This window comes from Ctenopharyngodon idella, chromosome 24 (assembly GCF_019924925.1).
Source record: "Ctenopharyngodon idella isolate HZGC_01 chromosome 24, HZGC01, whole genome shotgun sequence".
NCBI classification, from domain to species: Eukaryota; Metazoa; Chordata; class Actinopteri; order Cypriniformes; family Xenocyprididae; genus Ctenopharyngodon; species Ctenopharyngodon idella.
The window spans coordinates 27,073,421-27,094,875 of NC_067243.1; the positions used below are offsets into that span (position 1 = coordinate 27,073,421).

At 38.0% G+C, this 21,455-nt stretch overlaps 1 protein-coding gene across 2 annotated transcripts in view; it reads right to left on the reverse strand.

Moving 5' to 3' along the window:
* tdrd12 (tudor domain containing 12) overlaps nucleotides 1–21,455 on the reverse strand; it is a 48,702-nt gene that overhangs the window by 4,380 nt on the left and 22,867 nt on the right. Inside the window, exons 12-37 of one of the 2 annotated variants that reach the window (XM_051883530.1) lie at nucleotides 20,386–20,480; nucleotides 20,188–20,273; nucleotides 17,593–17,632; nucleotides 17,446–17,507; nucleotides 17,185–17,265; nucleotides 16,997–17,057; nucleotides 16,799–16,906; nucleotides 16,486–16,671; nucleotides 15,553–15,706; nucleotides 15,329–15,456; nucleotides 13,972–14,163; nucleotides 11,790–11,918; nucleotides 9,970–10,087; nucleotides 9,344–9,483; nucleotides 9,047–9,264; nucleotides 8,880–8,961; nucleotides 4,074–4,255; nucleotides 3,461–3,668; nucleotides 3,289–3,381; nucleotides 3,042–3,217; nucleotides 1,714–1,899; nucleotides 1,352–1,401; nucleotides 1,155–1,248; nucleotides 963–1,088; nucleotides 629–782; nucleotides 458–518 (exon numbers count right to left, since the gene is read on the reverse strand). In XM_051883530.1, the coding sequence (XP_051739490.1) occupies nucleotides 458–518; nucleotides 629–782; nucleotides 963–1,088; nucleotides 1,155–1,248; nucleotides 1,352–1,401; nucleotides 1,714–1,899; nucleotides 3,042–3,217; nucleotides 3,289–3,381; nucleotides 3,461–3,668; nucleotides 4,074–4,255; nucleotides 8,880–8,961; nucleotides 9,047–9,264; nucleotides 9,344–9,483; nucleotides 9,970–10,087; nucleotides 11,790–11,918; nucleotides 13,972–14,163; nucleotides 15,329–15,456; nucleotides 15,553–15,706; nucleotides 16,486–16,671; nucleotides 16,799–16,906; nucleotides 16,997–17,057; nucleotides 17,185–17,265; nucleotides 17,446–17,507; nucleotides 17,593–17,632; nucleotides 20,188–20,273; nucleotides 20,386–20,480 (3,210 nt within the window). The remainder of the gene's footprint in view (nucleotides 1–457; nucleotides 519–628; nucleotides 783–962; nucleotides 1,089–1,154; nucleotides 1,249–1,351; nucleotides 1,402–1,713; nucleotides 1,900–3,041; nucleotides 3,218–3,288; nucleotides 3,382–3,460; nucleotides 3,669–4,073; nucleotides 4,256–8,879; nucleotides 8,962–9,046; nucleotides 9,265–9,343; nucleotides 9,484–9,969; nucleotides 10,088–11,789; nucleotides 11,919–13,971; nucleotides 14,164–15,328; nucleotides 15,457–15,552; nucleotides 15,707–16,485; nucleotides 16,672–16,798; nucleotides 16,907–16,996; nucleotides 17,058–17,184; nucleotides 17,266–17,445; nucleotides 17,508–17,592; nucleotides 17,633–20,187; nucleotides 20,274–20,385; nucleotides 20,481–21,455) is intronic. The other variant, XM_051883531.1, reaches the window with a different exon arrangement.

The window sequence follows — 21,455 nt, forward strand, 5'->3', positions numbered from 1 at the left end:
AGGAGTTTCTAAGAGAAAAATTGTGGTAAACATGGCCTTGTCCCAACTTTGAGATGTGTTGATGCCATGAAATTTAAAATCAACTTATTTTTCTTATTAAGGAGGAGAATGTGAGCTCAAATGCTAGCAATCTCATCACTTTCAAAATAAAAGCCCGGTTTTTGTAATGCTTTTCTCAATCTGAGTGGTTTAAAACTTGGTGACTTTTTTTTTTTTTACAATCTGAACCAAACAAAAGAAACATAGGAAATGAATGAGAAAGACCCTAACACAGAGCAGGGGGAAATAAGATCTAAATAACCTAAATTCCCTTCTTAAAATGTGTCATTTTATCATCGCTACTTCAGGGAAATCAGTGATATTTCATTAAAGCAAGAAAAAAGTGACACTCTTAATACTCTTGGGCAAAACTGAGCTATTGAGGGTTAAACCAATCAGACACATATTTATTCCTCACCGTTTACTGGAGAAACACGAGCCTCATCAATGTAGTCAAACTCATAGCTGACAAAGGCACTCTGTGGAGAAGGTTTAAAAATCATTCATCGTAAGTCATCGGCATCAGTTTGAGTCCACATAATACAGCATGATTAATGTACTGAAAACGCTCTGAATGAGATATAGATGCCTTGTGTTTGAGGAGTGTCCTCCAGTCCTGCTTTTCCTTTTTCATCAGCTTCATCACGGGCTCATTGCACCTGATTTCCCATGAGCACCTCTCTGCGATGATGTCACCGAACAGCTCAAGCTTTGCGTAGTAATGGCGGTCATTCACGTACCCACTGAGATCAAAATGCATCAAAATGCATCAAAAAAAAAAAAAAAAAAAAAAATCCCCATAAAACACCAAACATCAATGTCAGAAAAACATTTCTTCATTACGAACAGTAAAACGAAATGTCAACCATCCATACGCTTCTTCTAACAGTAAAATGACTGAACAGACAGTATAATCATGTGACCTGTAAATGACGGTGTCAGAGTTGAATTCACACTTCTGCATCACTGGATTGATGAGCTTCACGCAGACGGTCACAAACTCGCCCCTCTGAAACCACTTGATCTGCGGGTGAAAACTGCAGGAAACACTGATATGAGAAATAAACAGATGCTGTGGCTGAATGTTCACACACATTTCAGGACATGTGACTTACCTGGAAGGCTGGAATGAGAAAATGGCTGGATTATGGAAACTCCGCGGTTTATTAACAGTCTGTAATTTGTTGATGCTCAGGGCTTCATCTTTTTCTGCATAATCAATGTGGACAAAAACCAAGTGTTACTACAAGTGCTAATGAACGGACTAGTTCACTTTAAACCACTGCTTACAGCCGACTGAAAATAACCATGCCTGTTTCAGAGCTGGTCCCGTTCAGAGTTGAGAATCCGTTCAGATTAGGTCTGAAAGAAAAACAACAAAAAATAAGGAGAAAGCGAGTCATTACAAAATAAAAATTGGGAGTCAGTTCATATTCAGAACTGGTTCCATAAAAATCCATAAAAAAAAAAATACTGGAACAATTCAATTTTTGTGACCAGTTTTTAATGAATCAGCATCAGAAAGACACATTCCTGATATATATACACTTTTTTTTTTAATAAAAATTATACTATATTATATTATATTATAAACACACATACACTGTATATAAACTTTAAGAAAAGAAGCTAACAGAAGAAGTCAATCTCAATCTTGGGCTAATAGAGACTAGCCTGATGACGCTGCTGCTGTCTTCTGAAGGCTCCTGATCTCCGTTGCTCAGGACAGCACTGCTGATCTGAGGGCTCTGGATGAAGCGCATGGCATTATGAGCGCTGACTACATCCTTCATCCTGCTGGTCATCAGGTCATCTGTGACCGCAAGACTCTTCTCTGAGGACAACGAATGGCTCTCACACCTGCCAGAGCAAAACAACAGCAGTTTAAAGTGGGTACTTTTTTTTTTTTATTAAATATGACGACAATATGTGTGTGTGTATAAGAAACTGAAAGTATAGATGTATAAATTTAAACATAATAGTAGTAATTGTGATTGACAGATAAAATAAAGTGTGTTATATCAATGTAAAAAAAAGCCTTAAAGGGTTAGTTCACCCCAAAATGAAATTGTCATTAATTACTCACCATCATGTCGTTCCAAACCTGTACAACCTTTGTTCATCTTCAGAACACAAATTAAGACATTTTTGATGACAGAATGCGGTCAAATTTCTTTCCATTAACTGCCTTTGCAACTACCACTTTGATGCTTCAAAAACTTCATAAAGAGGCTGTTAAACTAATCCATATAAATCGAGCGGTTTAGTCCAGATTTTCTGAAGAGAATCAATCGCTTGTTATGATGAACAGATTTAATTTAGGCTTTTACTTGCATGTAAACATCAATCAGTTAACCTAAGCAGAAGCTCAACCGTACCTGAATAATGCACAAGAACAAACCTCTTCGTGCTGCGTAACCAATGAGGTTCATTCTCATGTGTTACGCAGCACGTTTGAGCTTCCGGAATCTTATGTTCGCTGATCAATGTTTACATGAGAGTAAAGCCTAACTCATATGGATTAGTTTTCTGATCTCTTTATGGAGTTTTTGAAGCGTCAAAGTGTTACAGTGGTAGTTTACTACTAAAGAAAGGTTTTGAACTAAAAAGTGGCATGTCTAACAATGTTGTGTTCCAAATTTAAAGTTATCACAAAAATTGAGGTTTCTGTGAAATTTTGTTTAGGCGCTGTACCAAAAATAGCCACCGGGTGAAACCCACACTACATTTGACACGTTCTCCTGTCACAAATCAATATATTTCTATATATATATATATATATATATATGTCTCAATATCATTTCTAATCACAAAACAGAATCTTGAGTCTCACACCTGTGTTTTGTCAAGATTAGAACAAGATTTGATTATAAAATAGTGCAGTAAATTGTCAAATGAGAAACATGACACACCCACTAGGGGGAGGGGCCTACTGAAAAGATTTAAAGTACCGTTTTCATGGGTTGAATTTAGTGTTTAAAACATAGGGAAATTCTGTACACCTGTCGTCTGTCAAGTGCTGATACAGCATGTTGCAATCCTGGTCTCCTTGGAAAACCCTCTTCAGCAGGTCCACGTGCTGAGGATTATTGACGCCAAACCCAGAGGCCAGGATCTCAGTGTGGACGTTATACTCGTTGATGTAGGTCTTCAGACCCGGCACTCGTGTCATACGCACCTGTGTGAAGAGAACAAGCGCTAGAAAGCTCTTCAGACCGGGGCGGACCAGCAAACATGATGAACACCTACCATCGGATCAACCCAGACAGTGTTTCCCACACTCATCACGACCCTGGCCTGATGCAGATTCCCTCTGATCTTCTGACTCACGGCTCTGTTCACCTGAACACAGACATTGTTCTGTTTTAAACAGCCGTTCATGTACAACCTGAAGAGATTGTGTCAGTGGGACTGTCGAGACCTTGGGGTTCCAGTCCACCTCCCCATCGACAGGCTGAGCCCTGCACAGGATGATCTCTACAGCCTGGTCTGGCAGATCCTGGAACTGAGCAGGAAGCTGGAGCAGCTGGTGTGACTTCACTTCCTGTGTGCGGCCCTCATCGATGAAGCAGGCGGTGACGCTGCTGAACAGCTGCTCTCCTTTATCTGGCACCTCCATCACACGTACACTGTGACCGGATGTACAAACAAACAATCATTTCCCATAAACATTCATGGAATTTATTCATTTACATACACCACCGTTCAGAAGTTAAGATGATCAACTATTATAGTTGCTCAGTTATTAAAAACAGTTTGTTTAATCCTCGATGTTAAAGTTTTTGCTGATTCATATTTTTGTGGAAACCGTGATATAAATATATAATATAAATATATATATAAAAAAACGCATTATATTTTTCAGGATTCTTAGAATCTTTTGTAACATTATAAACGTCTTTACTTTCACTTTTGACCAATCTAATGCATCCTTGCTGAATGACAGTATTAGTATATGATGAAGTATGGAGTAAATGTTTCCAGAATGGTGAGTGCGTGTCAAGTGTCCCAGCAGAGGGCGTCGGTGTCAGTACCGGTTATAGACGCTCTCCTCCTGAATGGCGTACAGTTCTCCCTTCAGCACTTCCACAGCACAGCGTCTCTCGCCAGCGTAGTGTGCATTCATTTGAGCAGCGAGAGCCTCATAACTGTCGTCTTTCTGGCTCACGATACGGCCAGAGTACACGTTCGCAGTCTTTATGAGCAGCGGCAAAACCTTTTGAGATTTGGAAGAAACATTTTGCTTTCAACCACTGGCAGAAGTGAAACTGTAACACATTGAAATTGATCAAAAAAAAAGTCCAGAATTAATAATTACTCCTACTGAAAAACATGACATGAGCTGAAAATTGAAGACTGAAAATTGAAGACTGTGGAAACGCTTGCAAGTGCTCTTCTATCTGATGCTAATGTGTTTTCAGTGATCTGAGGCACTTAAACTCATTTAAAGGCAGCTGTAAACACACCCAAGATGCATTATAATTGCTCACTTAAAGCACATTTGGAGATGTAAACGCAAACACACTGCAGCTGCGCTGATCCTCAGAATAAAAGCATGACTTTTAGCGTAAAAATAAATTAATAAAATAAATTGTTTTGCCAACAGACATATTTCCAAACAAAGCCAAAGCAGGATAAACCACCCATCTGAAACATGGACAAGCGGAGAAATAAACAGTGCAAATAATTCCAGTGCTGGTAAAAGACTTGAATTTTGACAGTTTTTAGATTTTTTTTTTTTTTGTTTTTGTTTTTAAATGATGTTTTCCATTTTATTTTATTTTTTTGTTTTAAAAGGCACAATATGTAATTTTCACCACTAGAGGTCACGTATTCAAAACAAAGATGTAGCTTGATGATGCATGAATGAGCGTGGAATCATGGGAGTTGTCATCTTCACCTCGACAGCTGATGGAAAGGAATGCAACGGACTCGGGCAGAAATCATGTTCATTAATGAGATAATGTATTAAAGTTTTATTAATGTTACTGTGGTATGAAGCAGGGCAGACCGATAGCTTGGGACATTTTACCTTGCTGTTTTTATTATGCTTGTATGCTGCCGCTTTTGCTAGTGTTTTATGATTAAAAGTACGCTTAAATTCACATTATTTTATTTAATTCTGATGAAACAGCTGCGAGCGCTGAATTACTACCTCATACAGGTCACTTTATCTGACCAATTAAAATTGTGGGTAATGCAGTGCTGTTTTATAATTATACTAAAATTTGTTTGACTGTGTTGAAAGTTGTTATAACGTTACTCTGCATTGACTCGTTGGCTGCCATGAGACACTTGTTGCACACTGCAGTAAGCTAGATCGATATTAGCATTTCGTATTAATAAAAGCTGGATGACTTGTTGCTAAATGGCATGCAATTCATTTTAAAATATATGATGGAGAAAATGCTGTATTACTGTTACTGTGGTTATGTTAGCCGCTTGACAAAACAGCATTGTTACTGAGGCATGTACAAACATGATATACTCGTGGTAAATCAAGAAAACAAGAGATTCAAACAATAAGTCTAGCTATATAACAATTAGTTTTTTTGTAGATTAATGTATTCAAACAGTTGGTTACCTGTCAAAAAAAACAACACATAATATACTAAAGTGTCTTTGGTGTTTCCATGGTTTCTACAAAAGTGAAACCAGAAATTGAGGGTAACGCAGATATGACGTCACTGATAGGCAACAGAATGACATGATCCATGTCCTGGTTAAAATAGATGATTTCTCTGGATTTAAGCATTCTTAGAAACATTTGGGATAATGTAAGTACACAAGTCAACAAAATATATAACATTGTTCTAGTGGTTTTTATATATTTTAATTCAAAAGTCTTACATATTGTGCCTTTAAATGTTTTTTATTAAAAATTATTCATCAAAAAGCATGTATAATCAACTGAATTAATAAAACTATTAAATGTATTAATTTTAACCCTTTCGCACGTAAGTTTAAAATATTCTGGCTGACCCCCAGCGTGAGTTTAAGGCGACCGTTATTTAGAACGTATCGCTTTGTTTCCATGGTGACGCGTCATTGCATGTCACATAACACACCACAGCGCTGTATGACTGATGACCTGCTTTTATTTAATTTTTCCTTTATTCAAAATATTCACAGATATTCAAATTTGTTAGCTATAGCATGAAATATCTAATATTCCGATTGTCAAATATGTGCAAGTGGATGTGTTTTGCTGTTTAAACACCTTTATAACGATCGCGTTAGTTGAGCTGCATGCGCGATGGGCGCCGCCATGTTAGTTTGCGCCGCACAGAGAATCGGATCTGTTGGATTTACAACATGTGAATTCATCCACTTCTCCCGAAATACATGAAAGTAAGTGAGTCGGTGAACTAGGGAAGAATGGAGTAAACTTTAAAGTTACTCTCACAATCTGTATCTGATATGAATAAAACGTGTCATCTAATTATAATGGAAAGGGTTGTTATTTCTGCTTCTATAGACATCGTGTATTATACAAACTCTAAATATATTGTTCTGTTAGTACTCATGTGTATTTAAATAAAATACACATGAGTGTCTGAAACCTAAAATAAACATTATTTGGTTGAAAACACTGCATATATGTGATATATGAAAAGCGCTGCGCATCTCTGGTTTAGCGCCAGCCAAAGCGCACACGCACATTTGAATTTGGCAGCTGATCACGTGAGGCGCTGAACGTTCTAATCACACTGGTGTGATCGTACGCTCCTGGGGCCAGCCAAGACTGATCACACCGGTGTGATTGTATGCGTCAAAGGGTTAACAATAACTGAGCCCTATGAAATAGTTTTTTTTTTTTTTTTTAATTCTATTCAATCTTTTGTGTTTAACTTTTCTAGATTACGCTTTTCTTTTTTACAATTTAATACAAATGTTTCAAAACCTGTGGTAGTCAAATTATTTCATAAAACCTAATAAAACAATTTAATCTTAACATGTAATTAAGTGAAAATATAGCAATTCCAATTCACTAATTTGTCAATTAGTGCTGTACAAGAGAAGTTTACGGCATAAATTAAATTAAAACAAGAACATGAAAACAAATTCCTTTGAAATAAATGCTTTAATAAATTGTATTTATTATTGTGATTATGACTTTGAGAAGGATACTTTAATATACAACTAATTTATTAGTCAATTCCTTCAAGTAGGCATGTGACAGTATCAAATTTTCATGTTGCGATTAATTGCTGAACTGCTGAATTGCTATCACGGTATATGGTATTATCACGATATTGAAATAAGTTGCAAAAAAAGTGTTGTCATAGTATAACAGATTTAAAAACTTTTTGTAATAATCATTGTTAGTTTTATCTCAGGTCCAGGTAGTTTTATCTCAGGTCCATTAAATAAGAATAATTAATGCTTTATAAGTATTTTTCATTGTCAGTTTGGTAATAATGAATTAACATGTGAACTAATGAAGCCGTATGTCTCAAAGTTTTACTGAACAATAACAAATAATCAGAACATTTCTAATCATTAGGGCATGTTGTAGTCCAGATTAAAATATAAAAATGTTTAAGTTTGAAAAATAGCCTATTAATTCTTTAAGTATTAAGTATTTGGTGCTGTGATGAACAACATTGAGATTACAAAAAAAAAAAAAAAAAAAAAAAAAAAATTACATTTTAAAAACTTCACCAGCACAGTTGCTTTGTTTGCGGGGTTTCCGGGGTAACCGCTGCACTTCTGCTTTTCCATCAGCGCCCTCTGCTGTCAGAGAGTGAACGTGAACTTTCATTCAGCGCGTCTCCTTCACTCGTTCCGCCATGTGCTTCTCGTGCACTTTGGGCTTGTTTATATCTGAGCGCGTGTCCCTTTGACGCAGAATACAGCGGTGTTGTGCATTTTATATGGTTGATGGGGAAAGTCTTCTTAAATGCATTATAAAATATTTAATAATTGGTAATAAATTATTATTTACAGTATTTTGAAGTGCCCACAATAACAATATCGTGATATATCGCACTGCCGAATATCGGCACGTCTACCTTCAAGTTAAATTGAACTTTTGTTTTGCCAGTTTATAATGAAGACGTTTGAGTTTGTTTGTATTGGATGCTTCTTTGTGGTTTAATAAATCAGACAATAACACACATCGCAGTTTGAATCTGATGAGCTCTACAGCCCTACTTCTGATACATTAAGGCCCTGTTTACACTAGTGCGTTTTTGTTTTAAAACAGTGTTTTAAAATGAAAACTATCCTTGTCTACACTGGTGTTTCCACAGTGTTTCAGAAACGTTCTCTGTCTACATTACACGACTGAAAACCCATGTCACATGACCGTTCACACACAGCATGTATGTACAAGTGTAAACAGTTGCCTCTTGCGCGTGTAGGCAGCTGCAGTATTAAAAATATGCAGAGCTTAACTGCACAATGGCTGCTAAAAATGACAACAAAGCCAGCAAAGACTGCAGTTCAGTCTCCATGTTATTGTTTACATGGTCATCAAGGATATGCAGAGCGAACATAGGCAGCTACGCCATTGTTTTCAAAAGACTCCATTTTGGTCCGTTTATACTGAAACAACGCCGGCGTTTTCAAACTAAAACAGGGTCAGCAGTGTTTTTGAAAGTCTCCGTCTTTGAGGTTCGAAAACTCTGGTATAATGTAAACGACAGGCGTAACCGTAGCAAAGCAAATGCGTTTTAAAACGAAAACACACTAGTGTAAACGTGGCCTAAGCCAAAATTTGCCAAATTCCATGACATTCCACATAAAACTCAAAATGACAGGATTTCATCTGTGTATTGTTTCAAACCGTATGGCCCAAAACCAGATATATTTGTGATTTTCTGTTTTGAACTGACCATCACAGTGCCAGTGTCCGGGTGCTTTGGATGATCCAGGGATTTGTTGATCATGTGTCTATCTGGACAAACTGTGCTGTCTCTGCAAAGAGGAAGAATACATTTGTAAATCAGCAGCAGACGTTCACACTCACAGATGATGTAAACATGGTGTTTGATGCAGAGACCTGCAGAAGCCAAAGCTCTTAAGCGAGCCGCAGAGGGGTCTGTCCGTCTTCTGCTCCTCTTTGGCCTGCTGGACGCCCAGAGCGAACTGCAGCAGCTCGGGGGGCAGGAGAGCCCCGGCTCTCCTCAGGTAGCGCAGCACACCGCACACGTGACGGGCGTTCTGCTCCGACAGCAGCAGCACGGACTGAGCTGCAGGAGACCAGCTCTCGCCGGGATCCTGCACGTGACATCACAGCCACGGTTACTTCATCCTATCACTCAATTAAATACAGGAATGATAAAACCAAAGCAAGCACCACATCTGGAAGGCTTCTGAAATTCTCCGACATGCAGAAGAGGCGGCTGCCGAACAGCTTAGGGGAGCTGGGAAACCCATAATGGACGACGCATGTGGCATCCCGGATACCAAGAGCCTTGAGGCAGTCGTTGGTGGTAACTGGAGGAGGAATGAAGCAAAGTCAGACAAGAAGCAAACACTGAATGTTTCCTACTATCAGCACATGGTCCTGTTTGGAACCAAATCCCATTCTAACATTTTCTATAGGTTCTATTTTTTGTAACCATAAGCGAACCTTCCCAGAACACTGCAGGCAGGTTTTTGTAGCAACCTAATGTATTTTCCTAACAATTTTTTATATTTTTAAATAAATTATTTTAATCTATTTTTTTTCTGAGATTCATGGCTTATGTTTACCAAACAATAAACAAAGGATAGGACTTATAAATAGTCTAATATATATATATATATATATATATATATATAGACTATTTATAGCAGGTAAAGGATGCCAGAGGGAATGCTTTATTTACATCATGAAAACCTTCTTGGCTACAGAGAATGCAAGATTGAGAAATGGATGAAAACCAGTGGCATCTTAAGACATTTAGTTTGACAGCTAAATGTCAAATGACAGATACTTACCCAGAATGACTTGCGTTCCATGGCCGATGTCTTTCCTCCACTGATCAATGACAAAGTCAAACTGGTCCGTCACATCTTCATGAGCTTTCAGAGTGAATACAGCAGTGTTGACCACAGCCTGAACGACAGATGGTGCATGATGGGAAAATACATCAGATGCAGGAGCCAATCAGCATTACATTAGTGATTCAATATATTGCCATGTCAACTAGCAAACATTTAAACTGCCAGAAGATGGACAACCTCTCAAGAAATCATTCTGTCATGTTGAGGATAAAAGCTAAATGTATATTTTTGTCACCACAAAGGGATGATTAAATATCTGTGAACTGATTGGTTGACTGCATGGGTTAAAGCCCCAAAAAAAAAAATCCTGAGCCTGAACTTCTTTGGTTGGTGTGGGTGGGGACACGTACGCAGGGTTATTTAGCAAAAAAAAAAAAAAAAAACATTATTTGAAAGTGATTTTCCTTGACACTAACTAGTAACGTATCTGCCATTGCTATTAACCCTTGACAGACTCCAGATTATGGTGGGCTATTTGAAACAGCAATACCAAGAAGGGTTACTCACTACAATATGGTGCAAACGTGTAAAATTTAGGATGCTTTTTATATCAAGTTTTGCTGGTTAGCTTTGTCCTTGACACTGTACTAGCTAATTTTTTACACAAATTTACAAGCGGTTGAGAGATCGTGAATGATAAATTGTGTTCTGCAATGAACGTGCACGTTTTTTTTTTTTAAAGTCACAAACACCATACCTGCAAACTCAAAATAGGTGAAAAAGACGACATGTTTACGAGCTAAATTGTTGTGGGGGGGGGTCTGGGAGCATCCTCCCTCAGGAGAAAATTGTGATTTTAACATGAAAAACAAAGCATTCTGGTGCACTCTGACAAGAAAATAAATGGAAAAAACACCATTTGCTTCAAGTAAAAAAAAAATAAAAAAAATAAAATTCATCGTTTTTTGTTTCATAGGTCTAAACATTTAAATGGTGGCTGTCATAAAACAGATTTATACATTCAATATCGAAGCACATGTTAAGTACAAATACAATGAATATATGAATATGCAATAGCCTATAGTGCAAAATGCTCCTCTCCAAGTTAATTTTTGTAGCTGACTAATGAGTTTTTGGACACTGAATGGCTTTTCGGAGGTAAATGTGATGGTAAATGTGACATTTTTACAAGCTGTTTTATTGACGCGATTCTGCGGTTGAAACGCAGATTAATCAATTACATGTGACATGATATGATTTCGATACTGTATTCTTTCAATGTTCATTCATGTTTATTTTGTGTTGTAACTAGTAAAGCGAAGAGATGATCGGTTCATGTGCACTCTGCGTGAACTGAAGCGCTACAACGATCTTTCACACCACAGAGTGCCAAGAAAGAGACACAGCTTGAGAGACGTCTATGGTCCCACTCCAAATAGGGAAAAGTAGCCCAATTTCGATTCTTGTGAGGCTTATTGTGCTTTTCACCCTAATCTCCTCCCGAGTTATTAGGACTCTGTTGCAGCTGGATCTCTCAACCACGCATTTTCCAAGACCCACCCCATTCTACTTCTGATTGGCTAGTAATGTTAGTTTGGTTGAGAGCGAGAACTGTGTTCCTTTCATTGGTAGGCGAACTCATGAACTTAAACATGATATCAACATTTTATTTATTTTATTTTGTGTTTAAATGTAGGACTATCTTTTTTTTTCTGCAGCCAAACACCACACACCAGAGATCCGTCACGGTGTTGGAAAACTTTAAGCCCTATTATTGTTACACATCCTTCACTGTGATTAGTGGAATTCTTTACCTTATACACATGCTCTGTCTCCTCGGCAGAGTTGGTAATGATGAGGGTTTTCTGTGGTTTGGGCGGGTGGAAGTCCAGAGATCCGAGCAGAACGGAGATCTTATCGCAGTCCAGACAGAGCTGGACCCTCTGAAAGTGAAACACAGAGCAGACGTCAGAGTTCACAGAGGACAGGACAGAAACACCTCTGTTTGTGAGGACTAGGCATGTGACTATCAAATTTTCATGTTGCTATTAATTGCTGAAGCTTTTATCATGGTATACGGTATTATCACGAAATTAAAGCTGCAAAAAAAAAAAAAAAAAAAAAAAAAAGTGTTGTCATACTATAACAGGTTTAATACTTTTTTCTTGTAACAAAAACTCTGAACATAAATACAATAAAGCAATGCACTAATCTGTTTGAAACGTTTGCTTTATACATTTTTTTTTTTTTTTTTTTTTTTTTTTTTTTAAGTCTAAAAGAATTACGAAGAACAATAGTTAACACTTGTTGTATTATATCAAGAAAATGCAATTACCCTGCCTCCTTGTTTAGATTTTGGAAGTCTGTTGCTACACATTTGGCCAATGTATTAAAAATTAGGCATTGCTTACAATATTATTATTATTTATTTTTGTTTGTTTCTAAGAAATGTATTATACTTTATGGCCAGAGATGTACAGTTATTGTTGGATATGTGTGTGTAGTTCTATGTGTGTGTGCTCAAGGACACAGAACTGTGGTTCTACTCCTAGAACCTTATAAGGACATCAGCCATCTTGGATGAGTTTACTGGAGTTCAAGGACACAAAAGCCAGACAGCTCGCACCTGCGAGGCCTTGAGAAGGATCTGGAAACTTTGGGAAAGTTACAACGCATGTCAATCAAGAAGATAACCCAACGTCTGCTATAAACAGCAGGAGTATAAAAGACTGATGAGTTGATTGCCTCTTCGGATACCGATACGTCAGTACCCCCGACGCCTAGAAGCCCAGAGCTGAGGACAAGAAACCCCAAGCTGAAGATGGGAAGCCCAGAGCTGACTACACCTTTGACTCAAAAGAGTGATTACTGTATTTTATACCTTAATGATGAAGTTTTATTTGCCTTTACATTTTTGTTTATTATAAAAAGTAACCAATTAAAAGAAAATTTAATTGATTACAAAAGCTGCTACCTTGGCTTGATTTATAGTGTTATAAGACTTTGAACAAGAACGTACCACAGAGGAGTCTTCTGACCAAATTGTAAGTAGTTTTAAATGCTTATAATTTAGGCCAGACTCGACTTACTTTACCTAACCTGAGAATAATAAATAATAAGGTTAAAGGTGTTAAGATCAAAATACACACCGAAAAACACTTTACAATAAGGTCTCATTAGTTAACGTTAGTTAATGCATTAACTAACAATGAGCAATAGCTACATTTGTTACAGAAGTTATTATTCTTTGTTAAAGTTAGTTAAAAAAAACTGTTAGTTCATGTTAGCTCAGGTCCAGTAAATAACAGTTACAACTTTTGATTTTAATGAAGTGTTATTAAATGTTAAAATTAAGACTAATAAATTCTTTAGAAGTATTTTTATTGTCAGTTTATGTTAACTAATGAATTAACTAAAGTTAAATAATGGAGCTTTATTGTAAAGTGTGGCTGAACAATAAAGAATCAGAACATATTAAAACAGTATCTAGTGCATGTTGTAGTCCAGATTAAAGAATGTTTAAGTTTAAAAAAAAAAATCACCTTAAGTCTTCAAGTATTTGGAGCTGTGATGAACACAATAGCGAATACAAAAATCTGAATGGCTTTTAAAACACTTAAATACTGTAGTAGCTGTAGCACAGTTGCTTTGTTTACGGGGGTTTCCGGGGTAACCGCTGCATTTTTTGCTGTTCCATCAGCGCCCTCTGCTGTCAGAGTGAAAGTGCATTTTCATTCAGCGCGTCTCCTTCACTTATTCCACCATGCTGCTCATGCACATTGGGTTTGTTTACATCAGTGCATGTGCCTTATTGACACAGCAGTGTTGTGCATTTTAAACGGTTGATGGGTAAAGTATTCTTAAAATGCATTCTAAAAATCTGAATAATTTGTAAAACTATTCACAGTATTTTGAAGTGCCCACGATAACATCACGCATATTCATTATCGTGATATATCGTATTACCGTATACCGGCACGTCTAGTGAGGACTGACCTGATGTACCCTGCCATACAGCGCGGCCTCCTCCATCACGGTGATGATGATGGAGGGGCAAATCATGTGCTCTCGGACCAGAGCCTCTATCCCAGTGCTCCAGCGGCTGCCCACTGCGACGATCTGCCTGGGGCACGAGGACCTCTCCTCCCCAGACACTACCTTCTGGAAGTGCTTCAGGATCACGGACATCTTCACAAGAGATGAAGAGACAAAAACATTGTAAAAGGGCACAGAAGGTCCTCTTTAATATAAAGTGGGACCCTCAGTTTTGTTTTGAACAAAGTCTATTTTTTGGGCTCTACTAGAACAGGTTTCCATGCTTGAATGTTCATTATTTTCCTCATATTTTCCATTGTTGCAGCTCCTCTCTTCCCAGTCTATCAGTAACGCTCTTTAGTTCCTGTCTCTATGAAGCCCCTCCTTCTGAAAAAGCTCAATGTGCTCTGACTGGTCAGCTGGACCAGCATGTTGTGATTGGTCAAACGCTTCGAGCGCGTTTGGGAAATGTCCCGCCCCTTACCATAACCGCCAGTTTCAACACATTACTGACTAACTTAACCCCATTATTCTGCGTATGAATTACTTAAATGATGAATATTGTGAAGAAAACAAGACTACAATGAAGGTTTTTCAGGGAGTTTAGAAACAGTGACACTGATATACACTGATAGAATAAAACCTGCTGGAGGGACTTTGTCATGCTCAAACAGCAACATTACACACTACAGAAAGATGAACATGGAAAAAAGCACAATAAATCTTCTTTGTGTCTTCAACTACAATGTACTAAAACATTTAAATTAATAATTTGTTACAATGCACTTATTGTGTACATCTATGTTTTTACATTGTACTGCATTTTAAAATGCCTTCATGTAATTACACTGTTGACCTTCCTTTACCATTTAATCCACCCTTAAACCTACCCATACTACCAAACCTGTCGTAACCTTACCTGTATCCACCTCAACAGCAGCACAAGCTATTTGGGTTACACTTCATTTTACAGTATGTGTACTTACAGCACACTTACCTAAGAGTGTACCGGGTAATATAATGTAACTACATGGGTTACGGTTAGGTTTAGTGGTATGTTCAGGGTTAGTATCAATACAATCATAACATTCATATAGCAAGTACATAGTATGTATATGCAGAACAGGACTGTAAAATAAATGGCTACCCACTTTATTTCACAGCGTACTTATTACACATACCATGTACTTCCTGTAGTAATAACTAGTAATAAATTATGCTCAATTACATTAAGCCAAAACCAAACCCTAACCTGGGTTAATCTAATCTGTAAGTATGTAAATAATGGCAAAAAACGTGCACTGCTCTTTCGCGTCACCTGCTCAGGTGCTTGTGAATAAAGGACATCAGCCTCGTCCAGCACCAGGTGACACAGTCTCAGGAACAGGAAGCACTGAGCATCCAGCAGTCTCATCATGGTAAACGGTGTCGTCACCAGCAGCTGACCTTTAATAGCATCACAAAAGGCAGACACAACAGCCTCAAAGCTTTTGGTTTTGATCCAGATGCCCCACACTCAACACCTCTCAGACACACACTCACAGTTCCTCTGGATCTTGAACTTCTTGGGCTCATCCTGGTCCATGCCCAGCAGCACACTGGTGGGATGGAGATTTTGAGTCGCTCTACTGTCTTCCAGGAACTCCAGCACCGTCTGAACTTTCTCCCAGCCTGGACACAGAATCACGGCTACAGGCTGTAGACAAACACAGAAAATGAAGATGTAGCAGCAAAACTGGGATCAGATCATGACAAGTGTGTTTTTGGTCATTTGGTTTTTATAATACCATAAACACACTGCTAGGACATATTTGAAAAAAACTTGGAGATCACTGAGCCCAGAGGTGGAGCTGCACCACAGGCTCCAATGAGCCCAGAGGTGGAGCTGCACCACAGGCTCCAATGAGCCCAGAGGTGGAGCTGCACCACAGGCTCCATTGAGCCCAGAGGTGGAGCTGCACCACAGGCTCCATTGAGCCCAGGGAAGGGAATTTTTATATATTTTATATATATATATTTATATATTATATGTATTTATTTTATTTATTTATTTTATCCTACAAATTTGATGCAACTTGAGATGGTGGATCACAGGGCCCATTTAGCCCATACATGGAGCTGCACCACAGGCTCCAGTGAAATGTACTACACTCTGATCTTATCGTCTTCAAGCCAAAGACTGCAAAATATAACACCCTTGTTTTGGCATTATTCCATGTTGTTTACTCTACAATGACGCTTATTACCACCTCTGAAAGTGGTTTGAGTGACAAAATCACAAGCAGCATTGGCCACCTTTTACATGTGTATTTACTGCAGTATCCACCTTTGATTGGATCAGCCAAGATTGACGGTGGAGGTGGAGCTACACCACAGAGCCCACTGAGCCCAGACACAGAGCTGCTCCATAGGGACCAATGAACCTGTAAGTAAACGTTTTTCTTCTCTGAGCAGTAATAGAGCAGTGAATCTCACCCCAGTGCGAGCAGCGAGACTGGAGGTGACAGAAACCATCTGTAACAGCATCAGCAGAGGAGGAATATAGGACAGAGGATTGTCACCGCTGTGCGACACCAGTACCGTGTCAAACCCCCGCGCCACAGCGGGCCAACAGTAGCTCTCTGCTACATTCGGACCATTATACTTCCTCCACAGCAGGAACTAAAAAAAAACAAACAAACAAACAAACAATCAGATACAACCGGTAAGTGTCAAATTATGCAAAATGATAATAATGTCTTCTACATTTGTATTGGATTATCCATTGCATTAAGGCACGTTGACTGACCTTTCTGAATTGTTCAGTGATGGGTGCGCATGTCAGGTTACTGCAGGGTGTAATACGAAGGGAGGAGTGCACTAAAACTCCAGAGTGACCCGGATCACAGCGCACAACCTGTGAAAAAGCACAGGCCAGATTATATAACAATACATATGATCATGATAAAATACAGCCAAAAAAAAAAAAAAAAAATGAGGCTCTTACTTTGGCATCAAGAGATTCTTGGTCTGGATTGAGTGGATCAGGGTTCAGAAACTGCATGAGTCTGTTCAAAATAGGATATACACAAATGAGGGAAACATTTCTTCATGAAAAAGGAGAGAAATTAGATTAAGAGAAAATGACTGACAAGTTGTTTGTTTGTTTAGTAAGGTCAGTAATGTAAAGCCTACCTTGCAGAGGCCAGCTGATCATCAAGACTTGGCTCTTGTGAGAGAGCTGCCACTTTCTGCTCCTCTGAGGAGCCACTGGCACTATGAAGATACAGACACGTGTGCAAAACTACATTTTTAAAATCAACTATGTGGGCTGCAGAATGACTAATTGGTCTCCAGAAAGCCCTGCATAATCCGGCTGATTTCAGATTCACTTGACGCCAATCAGACGTGCTCTTCTGTTCAAAAACCTGAAGAGAAAAGCATGTTTGGTCTTACCATGATGCTGGACTCGCTGCTGGCGTCGAAGCAATGTTTTCTTCAGTCTGATCAGGACTGTGCTGAAAGTATAAAAAGCATTTCCTTTTACAACCACTAATTTATTCGCTCAAAATGCAAAATATTGAAATACACATCAGTGCTTACTTCAGGAATCTGCTTTGAATGTAATTTAAACTTCATGTATCTGTGAAAGGAAAACATTTTATGATATTACTTGACATTATATTATTAACTACACTACTTCATTGGCTAGTTAACTAAATTACTGTATTAGAGCTGCACAATTATGGATAAATTGACACATTTTTTCTTTTTTTTTTTTTTTCAAACAGAGATTGCTAATCTCCCACAATTCTGAACAGACAACTAAACAAAATAACATGTAATTTACTAGAGTTTCTGACAAAATGTTAATTGCTGCAGCCAATTTTTTGCAGCCAAGTTTTTATTTAAATTATTTAAAAAAAAAAAAATTTTAAAAAATGGTTTAAATAAATGATTCAATGACTCACTAAACACTTGTTTCATTACTGGATGAATCAGCATTTTTGAACAAATTTCTTAAATGAATTATTATTATTTTTTTTTAATAAATACATTTTTAACTAACTTGTCACCACCTACTGGTGTAACAATGTACCTGATACTATCATTATTTAAAGCAGTGGTCTCAAACCAGAGATCGTATTATTATAGGGAGATAAGAGGGTCTGTATCTCTTACCATTGGAGAAAGCATAACGGCTAACTTAATCATGTGCGGCACCTCTCAGCCTATCGTGTCACCGTTCAAAACTCCTCCCTGCGTACCACCCGTACCGCCAGTTAGCATTAGCCATTACGCTTTTTTGGCTAAAGGTTGCAGGCTTGCCTTCCAGTGGCTTTGCTCAAACTGCCAGCCCACGAGCCATTTACGGCCCCCTTCCCCCTCTACCCGGCCCGCAACTGATCTCAAAAATAAAACAATCTGGCCCGCTAAATTATTATAATAATATTTATTATTAATAATAATTATTATTATTATTATTATTATTATTATTATTATTATTATTATTATTATTATTATTCTCTAGTTGTCTCGTACCATATTCCATATTTAAAAGACAAGATTGTAAAAAAAAAAAAAAAAAAAAAAAAAAAAAATCATGCAGGCAGATTTGATGAGAGCTGGTTCAGGGCTTTCGTAGTTTATTTGTTGTTTGGCTGCAAAGTGCGAATGAAATGTGTTTTTTTCCAAACCAAAAAGGAAAGTGGATGAGGAACACACACACTTTCAAGAAAGATGGACACTGCAGTATTTTTTTGTGGAGTTTAATGGAAACACTACTGGTCTGATATGCAAAGAAAGTCACCGTTCTAAGGGTCCATTCACATATCGCGTCACATAAGCGGTCGCGTCGCTTTCTCCTTCTTGAGAATGCGCTTTCGCTCCCGTGGTGTCTGTCGTTGCTATGCAACCATGAACTGCTCTCTCCACGATGACGAGGAAGTTTCAGCAAAAGAAAAATTGATTTCTGGTCCTTGCCTACTAGATATATTTATGGAGATGAGAGATAAAAACCGCCCTGTACAGCTATGATCAGCTGTTTGGCTGAGCTTTCAATGTTGTTAAAGAAAGGCCGAAGCTCAACGGTTGGTCCTCGTCACATGATGTTTTAATCCCACTGCGGCATAGGCTCGCCTGGAAAAACGATCGAGCCACACCGCATGCGTGTCGCGACCACGTCGCTTCTATTATGAGTAAAAGCACAGTAAAAGCACTCGCGCAAGTCACGAGCGTCGATTTAAACCACAGAAATGCGTCCGATGCTACCAATAAATGTTACCGATGCTCAAACGGCATCTTGGGCAAATGTGGCTCAGCTGTGTGAGCAGAAGCGCTGCCAGGTGTCTGGCAAGTCATAGTGTACAAATGTATTCAGGGATTGCATTTGTTCAGTACAGTGTTGTTCAGTGCAAGATTTTGATGTTATTTAAGCTAAAATAAAGTAAGGGAAAATATTTGCACTAACTGTTAAAAACTAATACTGTATGTAACAATGATAGAGACACTGCTGTTTACATTTTTTGTTAAGTATGGCAAAAATATTTTAGTAATGAAATTTGAAGTAAAAAAGAAATAATGCAAAGGAAAGTAATTTTTCAGAAATTTTGCGCTTTGTGCTTGAATGTTAAAATGGCCCTCCTATGAGGTGTCAATCACAGCAATGGCCCCCAGCCAATTTGAGTTTGAGTCCCCTGATTTAAAGGGTCAAGTTTCTTTCTAAAGGTGATTTCCTTATCTCGGTCACTACCGTAGACATCAGCGTTTATATCTGAACTATAATCTTTTATTAGTACTTCTGTGATAATATGAATGATTCTAAGACGATATTAAATAACAATACTGTGTGGTTGAAAAGACTTTGTGAAGCTGTTTCATACCTATAAAGGACAACAGCTCTCTCTGGCTCAGCGGCCCGCTGACGCAGATCTGAATGTTCCAGTGTGATTTTGTCAAAGGTTTAACACAGGAGAATCGTTTTCATTTAGGAACAAGATTGCGTAGGTGTTTGAATCGAGATCGTGATCTTTTAATGGTTAATCGTGCAGCTCTACTTTGTATTTTCATCTTCATTGAATCAGATCTATTTAGAGGTAAGTCAGGTGTCAATCCAAACTCAGATATACAATCCAAAACTCTATATTCGAGTTATCAGCTATTAAGTCAGAAAGAACCAAATTCAGATGACAATCTCACTGAGACTTGTTCATGTTGGCCGGCGCAGAGGTTTCATCTGTGATAATGTCAGTGGCCTCGACTCTGATCCGCCATCCTCTGCCAATCTGAATCAAACCACAGAAGTCAAAGTTAAACAGGGCTCCAGGCATTTTGAGACCACTGGTGCCACTATAAAACTGAATCTGATTGGTTACAGTGTTATAAATGGACACTTACAGTATCAGATCCAACATTGCGGGTCAGTTTATGGACTCGAGGTTTAACCTGAGACAACACTTCATCCGACACCGGTGGTTTCTGCTGCTCTGTTTCTAAAAGAAAACAAAGTAATATGAGTACCTTTCAAGACATTTACTAACCAATTTAACATGATTCTAGTGTGATTAATTACAAAGAAAAACAATGCTTATGCAATTAATCAATATTTTATTAATAAAATTTATTCAAATATACACTTATATTTATTCAAATATGCATAACACTAGAGAGAGATAATTGACGACAGGTCATGTTGAATTATTAGAAAATAATGCGTCGCAAAGCGGAGTGGCCATTACACCTCAGGTGTGCATGATTTTCTAATTTAACGGACCGGAATCAATTATTCCGCTTATACTACGGTTACCACACCTCAAACATTGTTCAGATGTTGTATTTCAAGAGAGTTTTGTCCTTAAAACGCTTGTGTGGAACTAAATTTCTTACGCATCTCATCCCAAGCCTCCATTTCTAATTCCAAAACGTCATTTTAGAGCTTGAGTCATTGATAGCAGTTATTACTGCAGTTATTAGAACGAGAGAGAGAGAGAGGTTAAGCATGTGTGAATTACCCGAATCTGTGCCTCCCCTCTTAGTTACTGTTGCTCTCATGCCACACATCATGTTCTCACACAGTGAAAAATACATTGCAAAGCAAAGAGGACACTGACAACATGACAACAGACAAGACAGAGCAGGTTACTTTTGATATGAAATAGTCTTTTAAATTAAAATTTAAATTTAAGAAATTCAAACAATGAATATCATTCTGTGGCAGTTTAATGCGTAGCACCTCCGTTCAAGCAGTCATCTCTTCTAGTTATAGCACAAATTTAACATGAATGAACATCAGAACTCCAAAAACTGACGTTAATCTACTAACTGGTTTGGTTTGTTTGTCAGAAAAAAAATGAAGGATATCTGCATTATGATTGGTCAGTTCGCCTGTCAATCAAACTCCGGTGAAAGGTCAATTGTAAACTCAACACTGAGCTCTTAAATTAATATTTTAACCAAAACGATAGTAA